Below are 15,080 nucleotides of genomic sequence, written 5' to 3'. Positions count from 1 at the left end.
TGATTCACATGGCCCTTTCTGTCTCTTGGGCTCCTAATCGCCTTGTGTCCTTGGTGTTCTTCATGCTCCTTTGATCCAGGTGTGTTGAGACAATTGATGCATCTGAGATGGCTGCCTGCTAATGTTTAAGACCTCAGACACCACTCTTCAAAGTGGGATGCAGGATGTTTTCTTATTAGATTTTATTATGCCAATTGACTTAGATGTCTCCTGAAACCATGGTCCCCAGACCTCTGCCCCTGCTACTCTGGCCTTTGAAGCATTCAGTTTATTCAGGAAACTTCTTTGCTTTTGGTTTAGTCCAATCGTGCTGACCTCCCCTGTATTGCGTGCTGTCTTTCCCTTCACCTAAAGTGGTTCTTATCTACTATCTAATTAGTGAATGCCCCTCTCCCACCCTGCCTCCCTTCCGCCTTTTGTAACCACAAAAGAATGTTTTCTTCTCAGTTTAAACTATTTCTCAAGTTCTTATAATAGTGGTCTTATACAATATTTGTGCTTTTGCAACTGACTAATTTCACTCAGCATAATGGCTTCCAGGTTCCTCCATGTTATGAAATGTTTCACAGATTCCTCACTGTTCTTTATCGATGCGTAGTATTCCATTGTGTGAATATACCGTAATTTATCCATTCATCCATTGATGGGCACCTTGGTTGCTTCCATCTTTTTGCTATTGTAAACAGTGCTGCAGTAAACATGGGTGTGCCTATATCTGTTCATGTAAAGGCTCTTATTTCTCTAGGATATATTCCAAGGAGTAGGATTGCTGGATCGTATGGTAGTTCTATTTCCAGCTTTTTAAGGAAGCGCCAAATCGATTTCCAAAGTGGTTGTACGATTTGACATTCCCACCAGCAGTGTAGAAGTGTTCCAATCTCTCCACAGCCTCTCCAACATTTATTATTTTGTGTTTTTTGCATTAATGCCAGCCTTGTTGGAGTGAGATGAAATCTCGTTGTAGTTTTGATCTGCATTTCTGTAATGGCTAATGATTGTGAACGTTTCCTCATACGTCTGTTAGCTACCTGAATGTCTTCCTTAGTGAAGTGTCTATTCATATCTTTTGCCCATTTTTTAATTGGGTCATTTGTGTTTTTGCAGTTGAGTTTTTGCAGTATCATGTAGATTTTAGAGATCACGCACTGATTGGAAATGTCATAGCTAAAAACTTTTTCCCAGCCTGTAGGTGATCTTTTTACTCTTTTGGTGAAGTCTTTGGATGAGCATAGGTGTTTGGTTTTTAGGAGCTCCCAGTTATCTAGTTTTCTTCTGCATTCTTAATAATGTATTGTATACTGTTTATGCCATGTATTAGGGCTCCTAACATTGTCCGTATTTTTTCTTCCATGATCTTTATTGTTTTAGAGTTTATATTTAGGTCTTTGATCCATTTTGAGCTCGTTTTTGTGTATGGCGTGAGGTATGGCTCTTGTTTCATTTTTTTGCAGATAGATATCCAGTTATGCCAGTACCATTTGTTAAAAAGACTGTCTTTTCCCCGTTTAACTGTTTTGGGGCCTTTGTCAAATATCAACTGCTCATATGTGGATGGATTTATGTCTGGATTCTCAATTCTGTTCCATTGGTCTATGTGTCTGTTGTTATATGAGTACCAGGCTGTTTTGACTACTGTGACAGTATAACGGGTTCTAAAATCAGGTAAAGTAAGGCCTCCCACTTTGTTCTTTTCCAGTAATGCCTTATTTATCCGAGGCCTCTTTTCCTTCCACATGAAGTTGGTGGTTTGTTTCTCACATCTCATTAAAGAATGTCGTTCAGATTTGGATCGGAATCGTATTAATGTATAGATCACTTTTGGTAGAACAGACATTTTTATAATGTTAAGTCTTCCTATCCACGAGCAAGGTATGTTCTTCCACTTATGTAAGTCTCTTGGTTTCTTGCAGAAGTGTACTGTAGTTCTCTTTGTATAAGTCTTTTACATCTCTGGTAAGATTTATTCCTAAGTATTTTATCTTCTTGGGGGCTACTGTAAATGGCATTCATTTGGTGATTTCCTCTTCGATGTTCTTTTTGTTGGTGTAGAGGAATCCAACTGATTTTTGTGTTTATCTTGTATCCCGATACTGTGCTGAACTCTTCTATTAGTTTCAGTAGCTTTCTGGAGGATACCTTAGGGTTTTCTGTGTGTAAGATCATGTCGTCTGCAAATAGAGACACTTTTACTTCTTCCTTGCCAATCTGGATGCCCTTTATTTCTTTAACTAACCTGATTACTCTGGCTAGGACTTCCAGCACAATGTTGAATAAGAGCAGTGATAAAGGGCATCCTTGTCTGTTCCCGATCTCAGTGGAAATGTTTTCAGGCTCTCTCCATTTAGGGTGATGTTGGCTATTGGCTTTGTATAAATGCCCTTTATTATGTTGAGGAGTTTTTCTTCTATTCCTATTTTGCTGAGACTTTTTATCATGAATGGGTGTTGAACTTTGTCAAATGCTTTTTCTGCATCAGTTGATAAAATCATGTGATTCTTGTCTTTTGTTTTATTTATGTGGTGGATTACATGAATTGTTTTTCTAATGTTGAACCATCCCTGCATACCTGGTATGAATCCCACTTGGTCATGGTGAATTATTTTTTTGATATGTTGTTGAATTCTATTGGCTAGAATTTTGCTGAGGATTTTTGCATCTACGTTCATGAGGGATATAGGATTATAATTTTCTTTTCTTGTGGTGTCTTTACCTGGTTTTGGTATCAGGGATATGGTGGCTTCGTAGAATGAATTTGGTGTAACTTACAATTCTTTAGTATAGCTACTTAGATGAGAAACATACATAATAAAATCTCCAGATCTGTCCTGCTGGGGCTCAAGTACAATATGAGGAAGCCCAAGCATCTGGAGTAGTGCTTCGTGACCACTGTCCTTGCTGAGTTCTGCACATCTAAGGGTTCAGTGAAATATACTCTGATTTAAAAAATAATAATTTTCCTACATTGAATACTCCCCAAGTGCCTGTCACTGTGCACGCCTGTGGACCTCAGAGCAACCCCGTGACGTGTACCGCATCCCTGGGTGTTGCTAACCAAAAGTTTTGGAAGTTTGAGTCCACCCAGAGGTGCCTCAGAAAAAAGGCCTGATGATCTACTTCCCAAAAAATCAGCCACGGAAGCTCTAGGGAGCAGAGTTCTACTCTGATACATATGGGGTCGCCATGAGTCAGAGTCAGCTTAAAGGCAATCGGGGTTTTTTTTTTTTTTTCTTCAATTTAAAGAGCTATCCCTTTTACGTAATTAGCTCCTTCCTCATGTGAAGGTTAGATATACCCTTACTTTATAATCAAGTGAAAGCGATGGTTGTAATAGATGGTCATTTCTTTTAAGGTTTCCTTGACAATAGCTACGGTGAGCTACAGCTGCTAACCAAAAAAACTGGCAGTTCAAACCCACCATCTGCTCCTTGGAAACCCTACAAGGCAGTTTTACTCCATCCTTTGGAGTCAGAGTTGACTTGATGGCAGCAGTTCAGTGGGTTTTTTTTGTTTGTTTTTTTTGGCAAAATAAAAAATTGGTAATCCTAAACTGGCCTCCAGAATTATTTTGGAATGTTACTGGTCCAAAAGATACAAAGGCCTTGAAATCACTGTACTGGAAAACCTCTTGCTGTGCAGGCGAGTTCACGTTCTTGGTAGCCCCAGTGCTACCCCAGCCTCATAATTTAGGTGCAGTATTCCCTGTCCCCATCCTTCTCCTGGGACGCGGGTCCCTGCAGCTCCAGCTGACGAACATTTCCCTCCTGGCTGGGCAGCTGTGCACCTGTCAGCCCAGCACAGTGACAGCTTTTACCTGGTCGCCTCCTTCTCCTTCGGTTCCACTGTGGTCACCGCCTTCCTTCACCAGTGTCCCCTGGTTCCTCTCCTTCCTTTCCTCTCCCCTCACTGTCTGGATGGAAGTGGGGCTTCCACCGCTACAGTGAGGTGGACAGTAACAGAAATCAACTTGAAAAGTAAAGTGTGATAGTCTGTTGTCATAGTTAGTTGTCACCAAGTCAGCATTGACACGTGGCAGCCTTATGTAGAACGGAACGAAATGTAGCCCAGTCCTGCACCATCTTCATGAGCATTGGTATATTTGAGTCCATTGTTGTGGCCAGTGTGTCAGACCATCTCATTGAGGGTCTGCCTCATTTTTGTTGGCCATCTACCAAAGATGATATTCTTTTCTAGCAGTTGGTCTTTCCTGATGACGTGTCTTTATCGGACAACATTCTGCTGTAGTCCGTAAGGTTTTCACTGGCTAATTTTCAAAACTAGATTTCTAGTACTTCCTTCCTAGTTTGTCTTAGTTTGGAAGCTCTACAGAAACCTACCCACCATGGGTGACCCAGCTGATGTTTGAAATACCGATGACATAGCATTCAGCATCACAGCAACACACAAGCCACCACAGTACAAGGACGTGGCAGGCGGGAGGTGGATATTCTAGCCTGCTAGGAGTTGCTTGTGCCTCACTCATCTCTGTCACTCTGTGTGACTTGGTGTTCATGGAGGAGAGCCAAAGTTATTGGCTATAGACAGCCGGCACGCCTGGAGAGTGACATGGCACAGGAGAATGTGCAAGCCTGCTGTGGTCTTGGCCGAGAGAAGCAAGCATGGGCTAACCTCCCTGTACTGATAAGCTGAGTAAGTGTGGACGAATACCCCTTACAGTCACACTTAGCGGGCAGGAATATCCAAAACAGAAAGGCTGGAGGAGGCTGTTGTGGGGCTCGAGCCAAAGGAGATGAAGACCCACAGCTGTGCCCGAGAGGATAGGGTAGAAGAACGTGGCCAGGAGATAGTTCAGAGGGCGTGGGAGAAATGGTTTGCATGATATGGTGACTGGTGGGATGAAGGAGTGAGGGAAAAGACACCTAATGAAATGGAGTCCCTGGGTGGAGCAAAGGGTTAAGCACTCAACTGCTAACTGAAAGGCTGGTGGTTCAAATCCACCCGGAGGCACCTTGGAAGAAAGGTCTGATTATCTATGTCCAAAAGATGACAGCAGTTGAAAACCCTGTGGAACATAGTTCTACTCTAAAACACTTAGGGTTACTATGAGTCAGAATCAACTTGATGGCAACTGGCTTAGTGAAATAAATGTATTTGTAATCTTCTGTTCGATGGCATTAACACACGACTGCAACGATAATTTATATGACTGCTTTCTGTCTCTAGTAGAGCATGTAATACCTTTACATTTTGCGTTATCCAGTTGACTTTGTGCTGCTTATTAAATTCACATGTATTGCTCAGTAGAAATTACCAAAAAATTTTATATACTATCTTTAAATAATCTTACTGCAGTCGCAAGTATTATAAACATTTTTTCACTGTATGAGCAAAGAAGCTTTAATTTTTTTTTGTTTCTCAATAAAATTCCTCATGTTAGCAAATCATTTTGAATGCATTACCATTGTGCCTTATATTACTCAGAATCCCATTTGAAATCACAGAGCATGAGGGTAACTCTGTAACTAATGAGTAGGCACCCCATTAATTACTGTATTGTCAATGTACTGAGTCCCTGGGTGGCCCACATGGTTAATACTCGGCCAACACTTCACCACTAATCACAAGGCTGGGGGTTCAAGTCTACCCAGAGGCACCATAGAAGAAAGGCCGGGCAATCTACTTTGAAAAATCAGCCACTGGAAACCTTATAGAGCACAGTTCTTCTCTGACACACACACGGGGTCAACATCAGTCAGAATCAACTCAATGGCAACTGGTTTTGGGTCAATAAACACACCCACCCATTGCTGTCAAGTTCATAGCAACCCTATGTAACGGAGTAGAGCTGCCCCATAGGGTTTCCAAGGCTGTAATCTTTTTTTTCTTTGAATGGTTTAATTAACTAATTTTTTTATTGTGCTTTAGGTGAAAGTTTACAGCTCAAGTTAATTTCTCATAAAAAAATTTATACACACATCGTTATGTGACATTAGTTCCAATCCTTATAGTGTGACAGCACATTCCCCCTTCCCACTCTGGGTTTCTTGTGTCCATTCAATCAGTTCCTGTCGCTTCCTGCCTTTGGTCTTTTTTTATCTAGTTGAACTAAGAAGCACGCTCTTCATGAGTATTATTTTATGTTTTATATAGTCCAGTCTATTCTTTGTCTGAAGAATGAGCCTCGGGAATGGTTTCAGTTCTGGGTTAACAGAGCGTCCAGGGGCCATGGCTTCAGGGGTCCCTCCAGTCTCAGTCAGACCATTAAGTCTGGTCTTTTTACATGAATTTGAGTCCCGCTCTGTCAGGGACTCTCTGTTGTGTCCCCTGGCAGGGTGGTCATTGATGGGAGCTAGACACCATCTAGTTCTTCTGGTCTCAGGCTGATGGAGTCTCTGGTTTATGTGGTCCTTTTGTCTCTTGGGCTAATATTTTCCTTGTGTCTTTGGTGTTCTTCATTCTCCTTTGCTCTAAGTGTGTTGGGACCAATTGATACATCTTAGAGGACCGCTTACAAGTGTTTAAGACCCCAGATGCCAAGGCTGTAATCTTTGAGGAAGCAGACTGCCACATCTTTCTCCCCGTGGAGCAGCTGGTGGATTTGAAACTCCAACCACTAGCCTTTGGGTTAGCAGCCCTGCACCACCAGGGCTCCTCAGTAAATACACAAAAGTTGTAAATTACTAGATGGGAAATGATAGAATGGCACAGTAATGACTCATCAGAACCCAGGGAAAAAATCCTAAGATTTTATCTTTCCTTATATTTGCTCTAAATATTATATGATCACTGAATACATTGGTTAGACATTTAACAACATATCATCATATCAGAGACGAGGGCATATCTCCACCAACAAGCAGTTAGACACATTTGAATTTAAATCCCAGCCCTGTGACCCCCATCCTTCTTGAGTGTAGCTGGGCAAGCACTAGACCTCCCTGAGCCTAGCCAATAGAAACAGAGCTACTGATAACCCAGGCAGGGATGTGGTGAGAAAATGAAACATCCTGGTGAGTTCCACAGACACGGGGGATGCTGACCGTTCCATTTTAAAATAAAACCCTCTCTTCACTGTTTACCGTTTGCTCTTTATGGCATGAAGCCTAGAGACTAACCTTGACTTTTCTCGCCCGAGGCCTTTCCTTCCTTCTCCAGGGGTGGTGGTAGTTTCAGCCGTTAGCTCACTCCCCCTTCTCCAACTAGTGGTTTCATACTAGTCACAGAATCTGCTATATTAAATTGACTGCATTAGTTATCTAGTGTTTTAGTATCAAGTATGAAAACCAGTTGCCCTTAGTTCGACTCCTATTTATGGTGACCCCATGTGTACATGTCAGAGTAGAACTGTACGCATAGGGTTTTCAGGGGCTGATTTTTCAAAAGTAGCTGACCGGGCCTTTCTCTGGAGGCAGCTCTCAGGAGACTCAAACCTCCAAGCAGCCAAACCAGTTAACCATTTGCACTTCCCAGGGACTCAGATATAAGGCCCACGCTTATTGGAGAAATAAACCCTGCAGGTCTTCTCCACAGTTCACCTTTAAAGAGAGAAGTAAGGCTGCCTTTTCACACCTTTTTCCTGAAGCTCCTGACGTACTTCCCATATATACTGTTCCTTTTCTGCAGGTGGTAGCTCCTCAGGGAACAACCAAAAAGAGGAAACTTTTAGTTTTGAGTCAAAGAGTGATCGAAGAGGAGGGGAACACCCAGCCCCAGAAACAGGTAAAAGCATACCTTGAAACTCAGTGCAGAGTATGGAAATCTGCAGAAGCAGGTGCCGCGTAGTCTTCAAGGACATTAGATGACGCGGCAGGAGTTCGTGACAGGAGCAACGACCTGTGGGCCAGAGGAAGTGTCTTCTCGTCTCCTAGGTCACGCTGCGTCTTTGGGCTCTTGAACTGGCAAGCTGATACCTCTGAACATCAGTTTCCTCTTTATAAGTCGATTGGACCAGACCGTCACTGTGGTCCCTTCCAGCTGTAATATTCTATGGCATGGTGGGTAAGAACACAGGGTCTAGAATCGGATGTCAAGGTTCAAATCCTTACTCCAGTACTAAACTCTATGACCCTGGGCAGGCTGTTTTCTCTCTCTCTGGATCTCTATTTCTTTGTTGGTAAGATGGGGATAGTAACTCTATCTGCTTCAGAGTTGTTAGGGAGAATGCCTGGGACCATTTAGGACACTGCTTGGCTCCTGGCCTGAGCTCAGTAAATAATTGATGGCCAATTTTTGTGAGTTATTTATTATACAGTAAGAGCAAAAGTCTTAGAGTACCTAGTCCTCTCCAAGTTCTGTAGTGACAAAAACAGAAGCCAGGAGGAATAGAGGAAAGGCAGAGGAGGGAGAGGGAATATTTAGTAAGCAGAAGAAAAAAAAATTTTTTTTTTTGAAGAGGACCATTAATTCCATATTTTTAATTGTTTTTTAGCTAAAAAAATCATGGGCTGTCCAGCTGCTCTGTCTGGGTTCATACCCCAGCTCCCCCACTTGCCACACCATCTTAGGCAAGTCACTTAATTCTTGATGCCTCAGTTCCCCCATTTGTAAAATGGGGACAGTAATATGACCAACTTATACTATTGTTGTGAGAACTAATTAAGATATAAAGTGCTTAAAACAGTGCTCACACTACTTACTATGGGCTTATTATCTTTAGTTACCAGCACCTAGCTCAGTGTCTGACACCGGGAAAGCTCTTCATTAATGCAGAATGAATGAATAAATGAATGAAAGAAAATGTTGTTATGGAATCAGCTTACCCAGTGGAGGTTTTCACTCCTCTAATTCCACCAGTTGGCAAGGCCCCTGCAGCTAAAAATAGTTCCAGCATCGCATCTCCAAACCTGGCCTGACAGCAGAGTAGACCAGTCTAAGAATAGAGCCTGCTGAGCTTGATAAGCAAGACTGATCTGGGTACACCCTGTCTTTTCCAGACTTGTGTAAGCCTCTAAAGGCCACTTCTGGTCTGGGCATCTAGGACCAGCCCTGCAGGAAAACTAGAGAGATATTTTCCTTAAATACCCCTGGTCAAACTCACACCAGAATAGATATTGAAGTTAGTCTTCAGCAATAGTCCTACTGGCTAAGAGTAGATTCCCTGGTTTAAAAAGGAAATAACTTTATTAAGCCTTAACCAGAACAAGAAACCAGGAGTTGGTCCATAGTGATTTTAAGAGAGAATGACCATGTATGAATCCACAAATGTAATCAATGGCGATAATGAAAACATTTCATACAGCCAGAATGTCCTTTTTTTTTTTACGTATTACAGATGGATATATGGGTGATCCGACTGCAATATTTGTAGCCGCTGATGGTGTACGAATTTCGTAGGAACCTGCTACAGTGTTGGTATTAAAGAGGTCTGAGTTTGACATCTAGCCTGCAACTCACAAGTTACATACCTTTAGGCAAATTATTTAACCTCTTTGTACCTCAGTTTGTCTGCAAAACACTAGGACCTACTTAATAGAGTTGTTTGGATTAAACAGTGTCTGCAGAGGGCTTATCACATAGTAAATGGCAACTGTTCTTGTTAATCACTGACCTAGCTTTTTTATGTCTAAACTTTTTACAGGTGCAGTGCTCCCCCTGGCCCTGGGCCTAGCTATCACTGCTTTGCTGCTTCTCATGGTTGTTTGCCGACTACGACTGGTGAAACAGAAACTTAAAAAAGCTCGTCCCATAACATCTGAGGAATCTGACTACCTCATAAATGGGATGTATCTATAATAAATCTAATTTAAATAGCTTGGGGTAAGGACATGTTCCACTTATAATTTATACATGTATCAGGTTCCGGAAATCTACAACCTCTTTTGTTTTTAATTATGCTAGGAAAATGACTAAACACCCAAATTCTGCAAATCCCAAACTTTTGTTTTTATTATTTATTGCAGAAAGATTTTCCTTGGGAAGTATGTAAAATATTTTGAAATTTAGAGAAGAGTCTATCTGATTAAATAGACTTTTACAAATCCAATTCTGATTTTACATAAGCTATACCTGAAAATCAGGAGCCCTGGTGGCACAGTGGTTAAAGGGCTCAGCTGCTAACCAAAAGGTCAGCAGTTTGAACCCACTCGCAGCTCTGCAAGAGAAACATGTGGCAGTCTGCCTCCATAAAGATTGCTGTTGTTAGGTGCCGTCAGTTCCGACTCATAGCAACTCTGTGTACAACTGAACGAAACACTGCCTGGTCCTGTGCCATCTTCACAATCGTTGCTGTACTTGAGCCCATCGTTGCAGCCACTGTGTCAGTCCATCTCGCTGAAGGTCTTCCTCTCTTTTGCTGACAGTCTGCTTTACCAAGCGTGATGTCCTTCCCCAGGGACTGGTCCCTCCTGATAATGGGTCCAAAGTACGTGAGACAAAATCTCACCATCCTCACATCTAAGGGGCGTTCTGGCTGTACGTTTTCCAAGACAGATTTGTTTGTTCTTCTGGCAGTCCATGGTCTATTCGGTATTCTTCACCAGCACCATAATTCAGATGCATCAGTTCTTCTTCAGTCTTCCTTATTCATTGTCCAGCTTTCACATGCAAATGAGGCCTTGAAAACCCTATGGGGCAGTTCTACTCTGTCTTATAGGATCACTATGAGTCAAAATCAATTTGACAACAATAGGTTATACCTGAAAATAGAAATTTGTAGTTAGCCAAGGCAAAAGATTCAGTATGGCAAAGGTGGCCTTTGGATGTCAGTGTTAACCCTTCACTCTTCAGAAGCCAACTATTGATTGGTCTTGGCATCCCTGGATGGGCCCCTTAATGCACAGTGTCCCCTTGTTCTGTAGCCCTTCTGTTATTCCTCCCTTAAGCTCCCAGTGCTCTTCTTTCTCCTCTCCCATTCAAAATCTGTTTTTTAGACTGGATCTCAGTTGAGTGTACACCTTCAATGAGATGTTACCTATTGCAGGAATAGCTAAATTAGAAACCTCTGGACAGGCCAGTGAGGCCTCAGGGAAGGAAAATTTGGGTTCTTCCCTGCCTCTGACATCATGTCAGTAGGTGGCTACCTCAGTAGACAGACCTGTGGGAGAAGAAACTCAGCCTTTGGGCTACAGACAGCTCTAAGAGGGCTAGGGAACGACACAGGAAATCAAGGTGGAAGCAGAGACTCTGGCAGGCCAAGAGTCCCAACAGAAAATTAGCTGAGGGCAAAGCGAGGAAGGACAAGTAGTGCTTTCATCTATCTCCTCAACGCTGCCACATGGTCCAGTTTCTCACTTATATAGGTGCCCGTTTTCAACATCCCTCTTTGTTGATGGACGAGAGAAATGTATTCAAGTAGAAAAGCTGAACACCGAACAGATTTCTGGGTGCAGCTTTTATAAAAATATCACCATGTTTAGTTATCAGCAGATTGTCTCATCCAATAGAACGAGCCAGTTTTTTTTCCCCCATTTTTTTTTTTTTTAACAGTATAAAACGTTTCATGTAATCAGCTAATGCCAGGCTTATGTATTTCCAGAGCATAAATAGCAGTTTTGCTTAAATTCATCTTTATAGAAAATTGGCATCTATCTTAAATCCCCCTTCCGTAATCTCTCAGATTTTAAAGGCAAATTCCTGCCATGAGCACTCCCTGCCAGGATTATACACATTCTAGAAATTATTCTGAGAGGAATGTACAGTACGGTGCCTCTCTACACTGACATGTTCTCACTTCCATATTTTTTTTTTTCCGTAAGTGCAAATCTTTTAAAACTAGAGTCTAGAACATTTTACTTTCTGATTAAACCTAAGGTAGGCTGTTCTTTTAGCAACTTGGATGGGGGGCGTATAACATATCAAAACATTAACAAATGGAAAGTTACTTCTAGAAAAACAAATTAGTTATCGTTTTTGTTTCCTGAGAATCTCAAGCATTTTGTTGAATGTTTAGCGTTGAGCAGATTTAGATTTCTTAAGGGCAGTTGAGTGAAATTAACTGTGAATGAGCTTAAGATGTTTGTACTTTTTATGCGATGCTGTGCAGTTTGTTTTTACATAGAAGGATGCCACCTGTAGACATACCGATAAAGTGAAAACTGATGAGGCATGCATCATTCAGCACATCTTTTATAGTAAAAAAAAAAAATAGAGGACGTTAAACCCCTTTTAGTATTGCTGTGGCATTGAAATACTTAAGATGTCAGTATCTATGTAAACAATATTCCTTTAATAAACTGTATTTTATTCTTAAGCCTTTTTTACAACCTTTTAATATAATCATAGTAATAATGAGCCAATATTTACTGAGCTGCTACTGTATTACCTGGATTTAATCATATCAACCCCATTTTACAGAGGGGGAGACTGAGGATTAGAGAAATGAGACTTGCCCACCGCCATATAAAGCATATTGGAGGGAAGGAGAATCAAGGCCTACAAAATATGTATACTATCAGATGGGCCAAACTGCATTTAAGACAAGTCGAAAATAATTTTATAAGGGAAGACCGTTTTCCTCTCAAACATGTTCTCGTGTTTCACATCTTTCCCTAAGTGAATTAAACCATCTAACTCATCTTCCTGAAAATTTAAACTTAATTTTCCCTTTTATCCTCAGTACAAGTAGACAACAGCTACTCCTCCATCTATTCACAGCATTTGAATGTTTCAGTTCACCTGTGTCCAAATATGTTCCCTTTCATAGGAAAATACCAGAACGTTTTCATCTTTCCCCCAGTGACTTTTCAAAACTTATGGTTTGGCCCCTCGGCTCCCTCTCATATTTACTAACACCCTCCTTTCAGTCATTGGTGGTCATTCATGTTGCTTTTTGGTAATTTTCCCTTGACCCAAACACGGTGATGGATGTTTCTGTTTGTCCTCAGTTTTGCTGATCAAGGCAGACCCTGCTGGTGGGTTTAGCTGAGTTTCACCTACATAGACATACTACAATGTGATGTGCCCCAGGCCGTCCTTACCTTCAGATGTCCCAGTCAACATCAGGTTGATGATGTCCCCTTAACATAAGTATCAGTGTCCTGAGATTCTATAATGGGGTCACTGATAAGTTATTTTGCCCCAAACAATTCCTCTCATGTTTTGGTTTGCTCTCTTTTGGGAATGTGCCACTTTGTTCCTCTCAGAGCTACGCCAGCTATATGTTTCCTCTCCGGACTCCAGGTTTTCTGCAGTTCTTGGCATCAAAGCTGAATGACATTGGATGTCTAACAAAGAACTGCCCAAGTTGAATACAAAGAGGGAAAAGCTTAGATTGAAGTTCACAGATGTTTTCATACCCCTGGCTTTTTAAACAACTGTGTTGCTGACTGTTTTTTGGTTTCTGGCCCCACTTTCCCAGAATTTTTGCCCTATTCAGTTCTAGTACTCTAAAGTGGATATTATAGCTATTTTAATGGCTAAACACCTATAAATTCTTTGGCTAAATACGAAACCACCAAGGATGAACTTAAGGGCTGACAGTCCAAAGCTGACTTTTTTTGGGAATGGATTTGAATGGTTAGAACTGAGCATTCTCTTATTACATTTGCTTTATTTCGGTCTAAGCATGTCTTCATCCTGTCACCACATGTAAACTGGAAAGAGACCAACTTACAATATTATTCAGCTTAAAGAGCTTCTTATAAAGTAATTTCAAAACTTCAGAAACTTCTCTAGACAAGTTGTAATACAAAAATACTTTACATTTTTACAAAAAGGAAAAATTGTGTTGACTATATGGACTTTAAAAAGTTTGTTTGGTCTTCTCATTTTCATAAAATTTAGCTGAAAACTCAAATGTCCAAATAAATCAAAAGATATTGTCTAGAGATTTGTATATAGAAGACTAAGAAATCGGAATCATCAATGGCCCGGTCTGAGACTGCATAAATGCCCTAAACTAAAGCGCTACCACCATGCCTTCAGTATTTTTCTCCAGTGAGGGTAGGTGAGGCAGCAATAATCTGATACCCTTAAAACTCCTACCTAAAACTTCTGGCCTGCCTTACCTCTGTTGCCTACCTCCTAATCCCTAAGGGAGCCAACATCCTAAAGAAATCCCCATTGCCATGGAGTCGATTCCAACTCATAGTGATCCTACAGGGCAAGACAAAACTGTCCCTTAGGGTTTCCAGTGAGGGGCTGGTGGATTCGAACTGCTGACCTTTTGATTAGTAGCGGAGCTCTTAACCACTGTGCCACCAGGGCTCCATCCTAAAGAAAAGCAGGCCTTTATTTCCCAGAAAATATAACCCCCCCACACACCTTTTTCTAATTGATTTAAAATGGATACAGTAGTATTTACATGGACATTCTGCAGTGGTTTTGATCCCTAATGTAATTTCTAGGTTTCAGAATGTGGGGCTTCAAATACACGTCCCCAGCTGTTGCAGGCCCCTGGACTGCTTCCCTTTCACACCTAAAATGCCTTCAGTGTTGTCACCTCCCTTTGGACAAAGAAAGTCTTCTATGATGCCCATCCTATTGGGACCCTTCACCTGAGTAAGGATGAGCTCCTCAGACCCAGTAGCTCTAGAACTTCCTCTCAGGATGGGGGGGGGGGACCTGTTGCTGTCAAGTGGATTCTGACTCATAGCGACCCTATAGGACAGAGTAGAACTGCCCCATAGGGTTTCCAAGGAGCACCTGGTGGGTTCAAACTGTTGACCTTTTGGTTAGCAGCTGTAACTCTTAACCACTAAGTCACCAGGGTTTCCTCTCATGATGAAAGCAAAAAGGTTGGAGGCCCCCAGGGATTCACCAGACCAGCAAAGCACTCCATGGGAACTGAAAGTCAGATGTCACTTTTTTTTTTTCTCCCACCAACCAACAGAGCACTTCTGTATACAGAGTTCTGACCTCAGTGACACAAAGTTAATTAAGAAGATGAAGCCCAAAGTGGGGAAACAATTATATTGTAGCCATGGTAGCTGAAGGATTAGGTAAGGAAATCACTGGACTCGATCTCCTTTTTATTATATCACAATACATAAACTTTCTGGGGTCCCATGGACCAATTTTCTTTGAGCAGGATTCTTTCATTGGCACTCTATTTGAGCTATCCTTTATCTGAGCCAAAACAATGTCTTTCAGAAATCTTCCTGAAACAGGAGAAACAGAGAGATGCAACTGAAATCTAATCAGAAGTCATTTTACTGAGGTATAGTTATTCAGGAAACCCTGGTGGC

General features: G+C 41.6%; 1 protein-coding gene across 3 annotated transcripts in view; it reads left to right on the top strand.

Moving 5' to 3' along the window:
• The window catches only part of LRP11 (LDL receptor related protein 11), a 57,418-nt gene that overhangs the window by 38,434 nt on the left and 3,904 nt on the right, over nucleotides 1-15,080 (top strand). For 2 of the 3 annotated variants that reach the window (XM_064292077.1, XM_003403967.4), the window contains 2 exons: nucleotides 7,582-7,677; nucleotides 9,536-12,145. In XM_064292077.1, the coding sequence (XP_064148147.1) occupies nucleotides 7,582-7,677; nucleotides 9,536-9,690 (251 nt within the window). In that variant the 3' untranslated portion in view covers nucleotides 9,691-12,145. Of the gene's footprint in view, nucleotides 1-7,581; nucleotides 7,678-9,535; nucleotides 12,146-15,080 lie in introns of those variants that run through there. The other variant, XM_064292074.1, reaches the window with a different exon arrangement.

This window comes from Loxodonta africana, chromosome 1 (genome assembly GCF_030014295.1).
Source record: "Loxodonta africana isolate mLoxAfr1 chromosome 1, mLoxAfr1.hap2, whole genome shotgun sequence".
NCBI lineage: Eukaryota > Metazoa > Chordata > Mammalia > Proboscidea > Elephantidae > Loxodonta > Loxodonta africana.
This window is presented reverse-complemented; position numbering and strand designations above follow the sequence as displayed.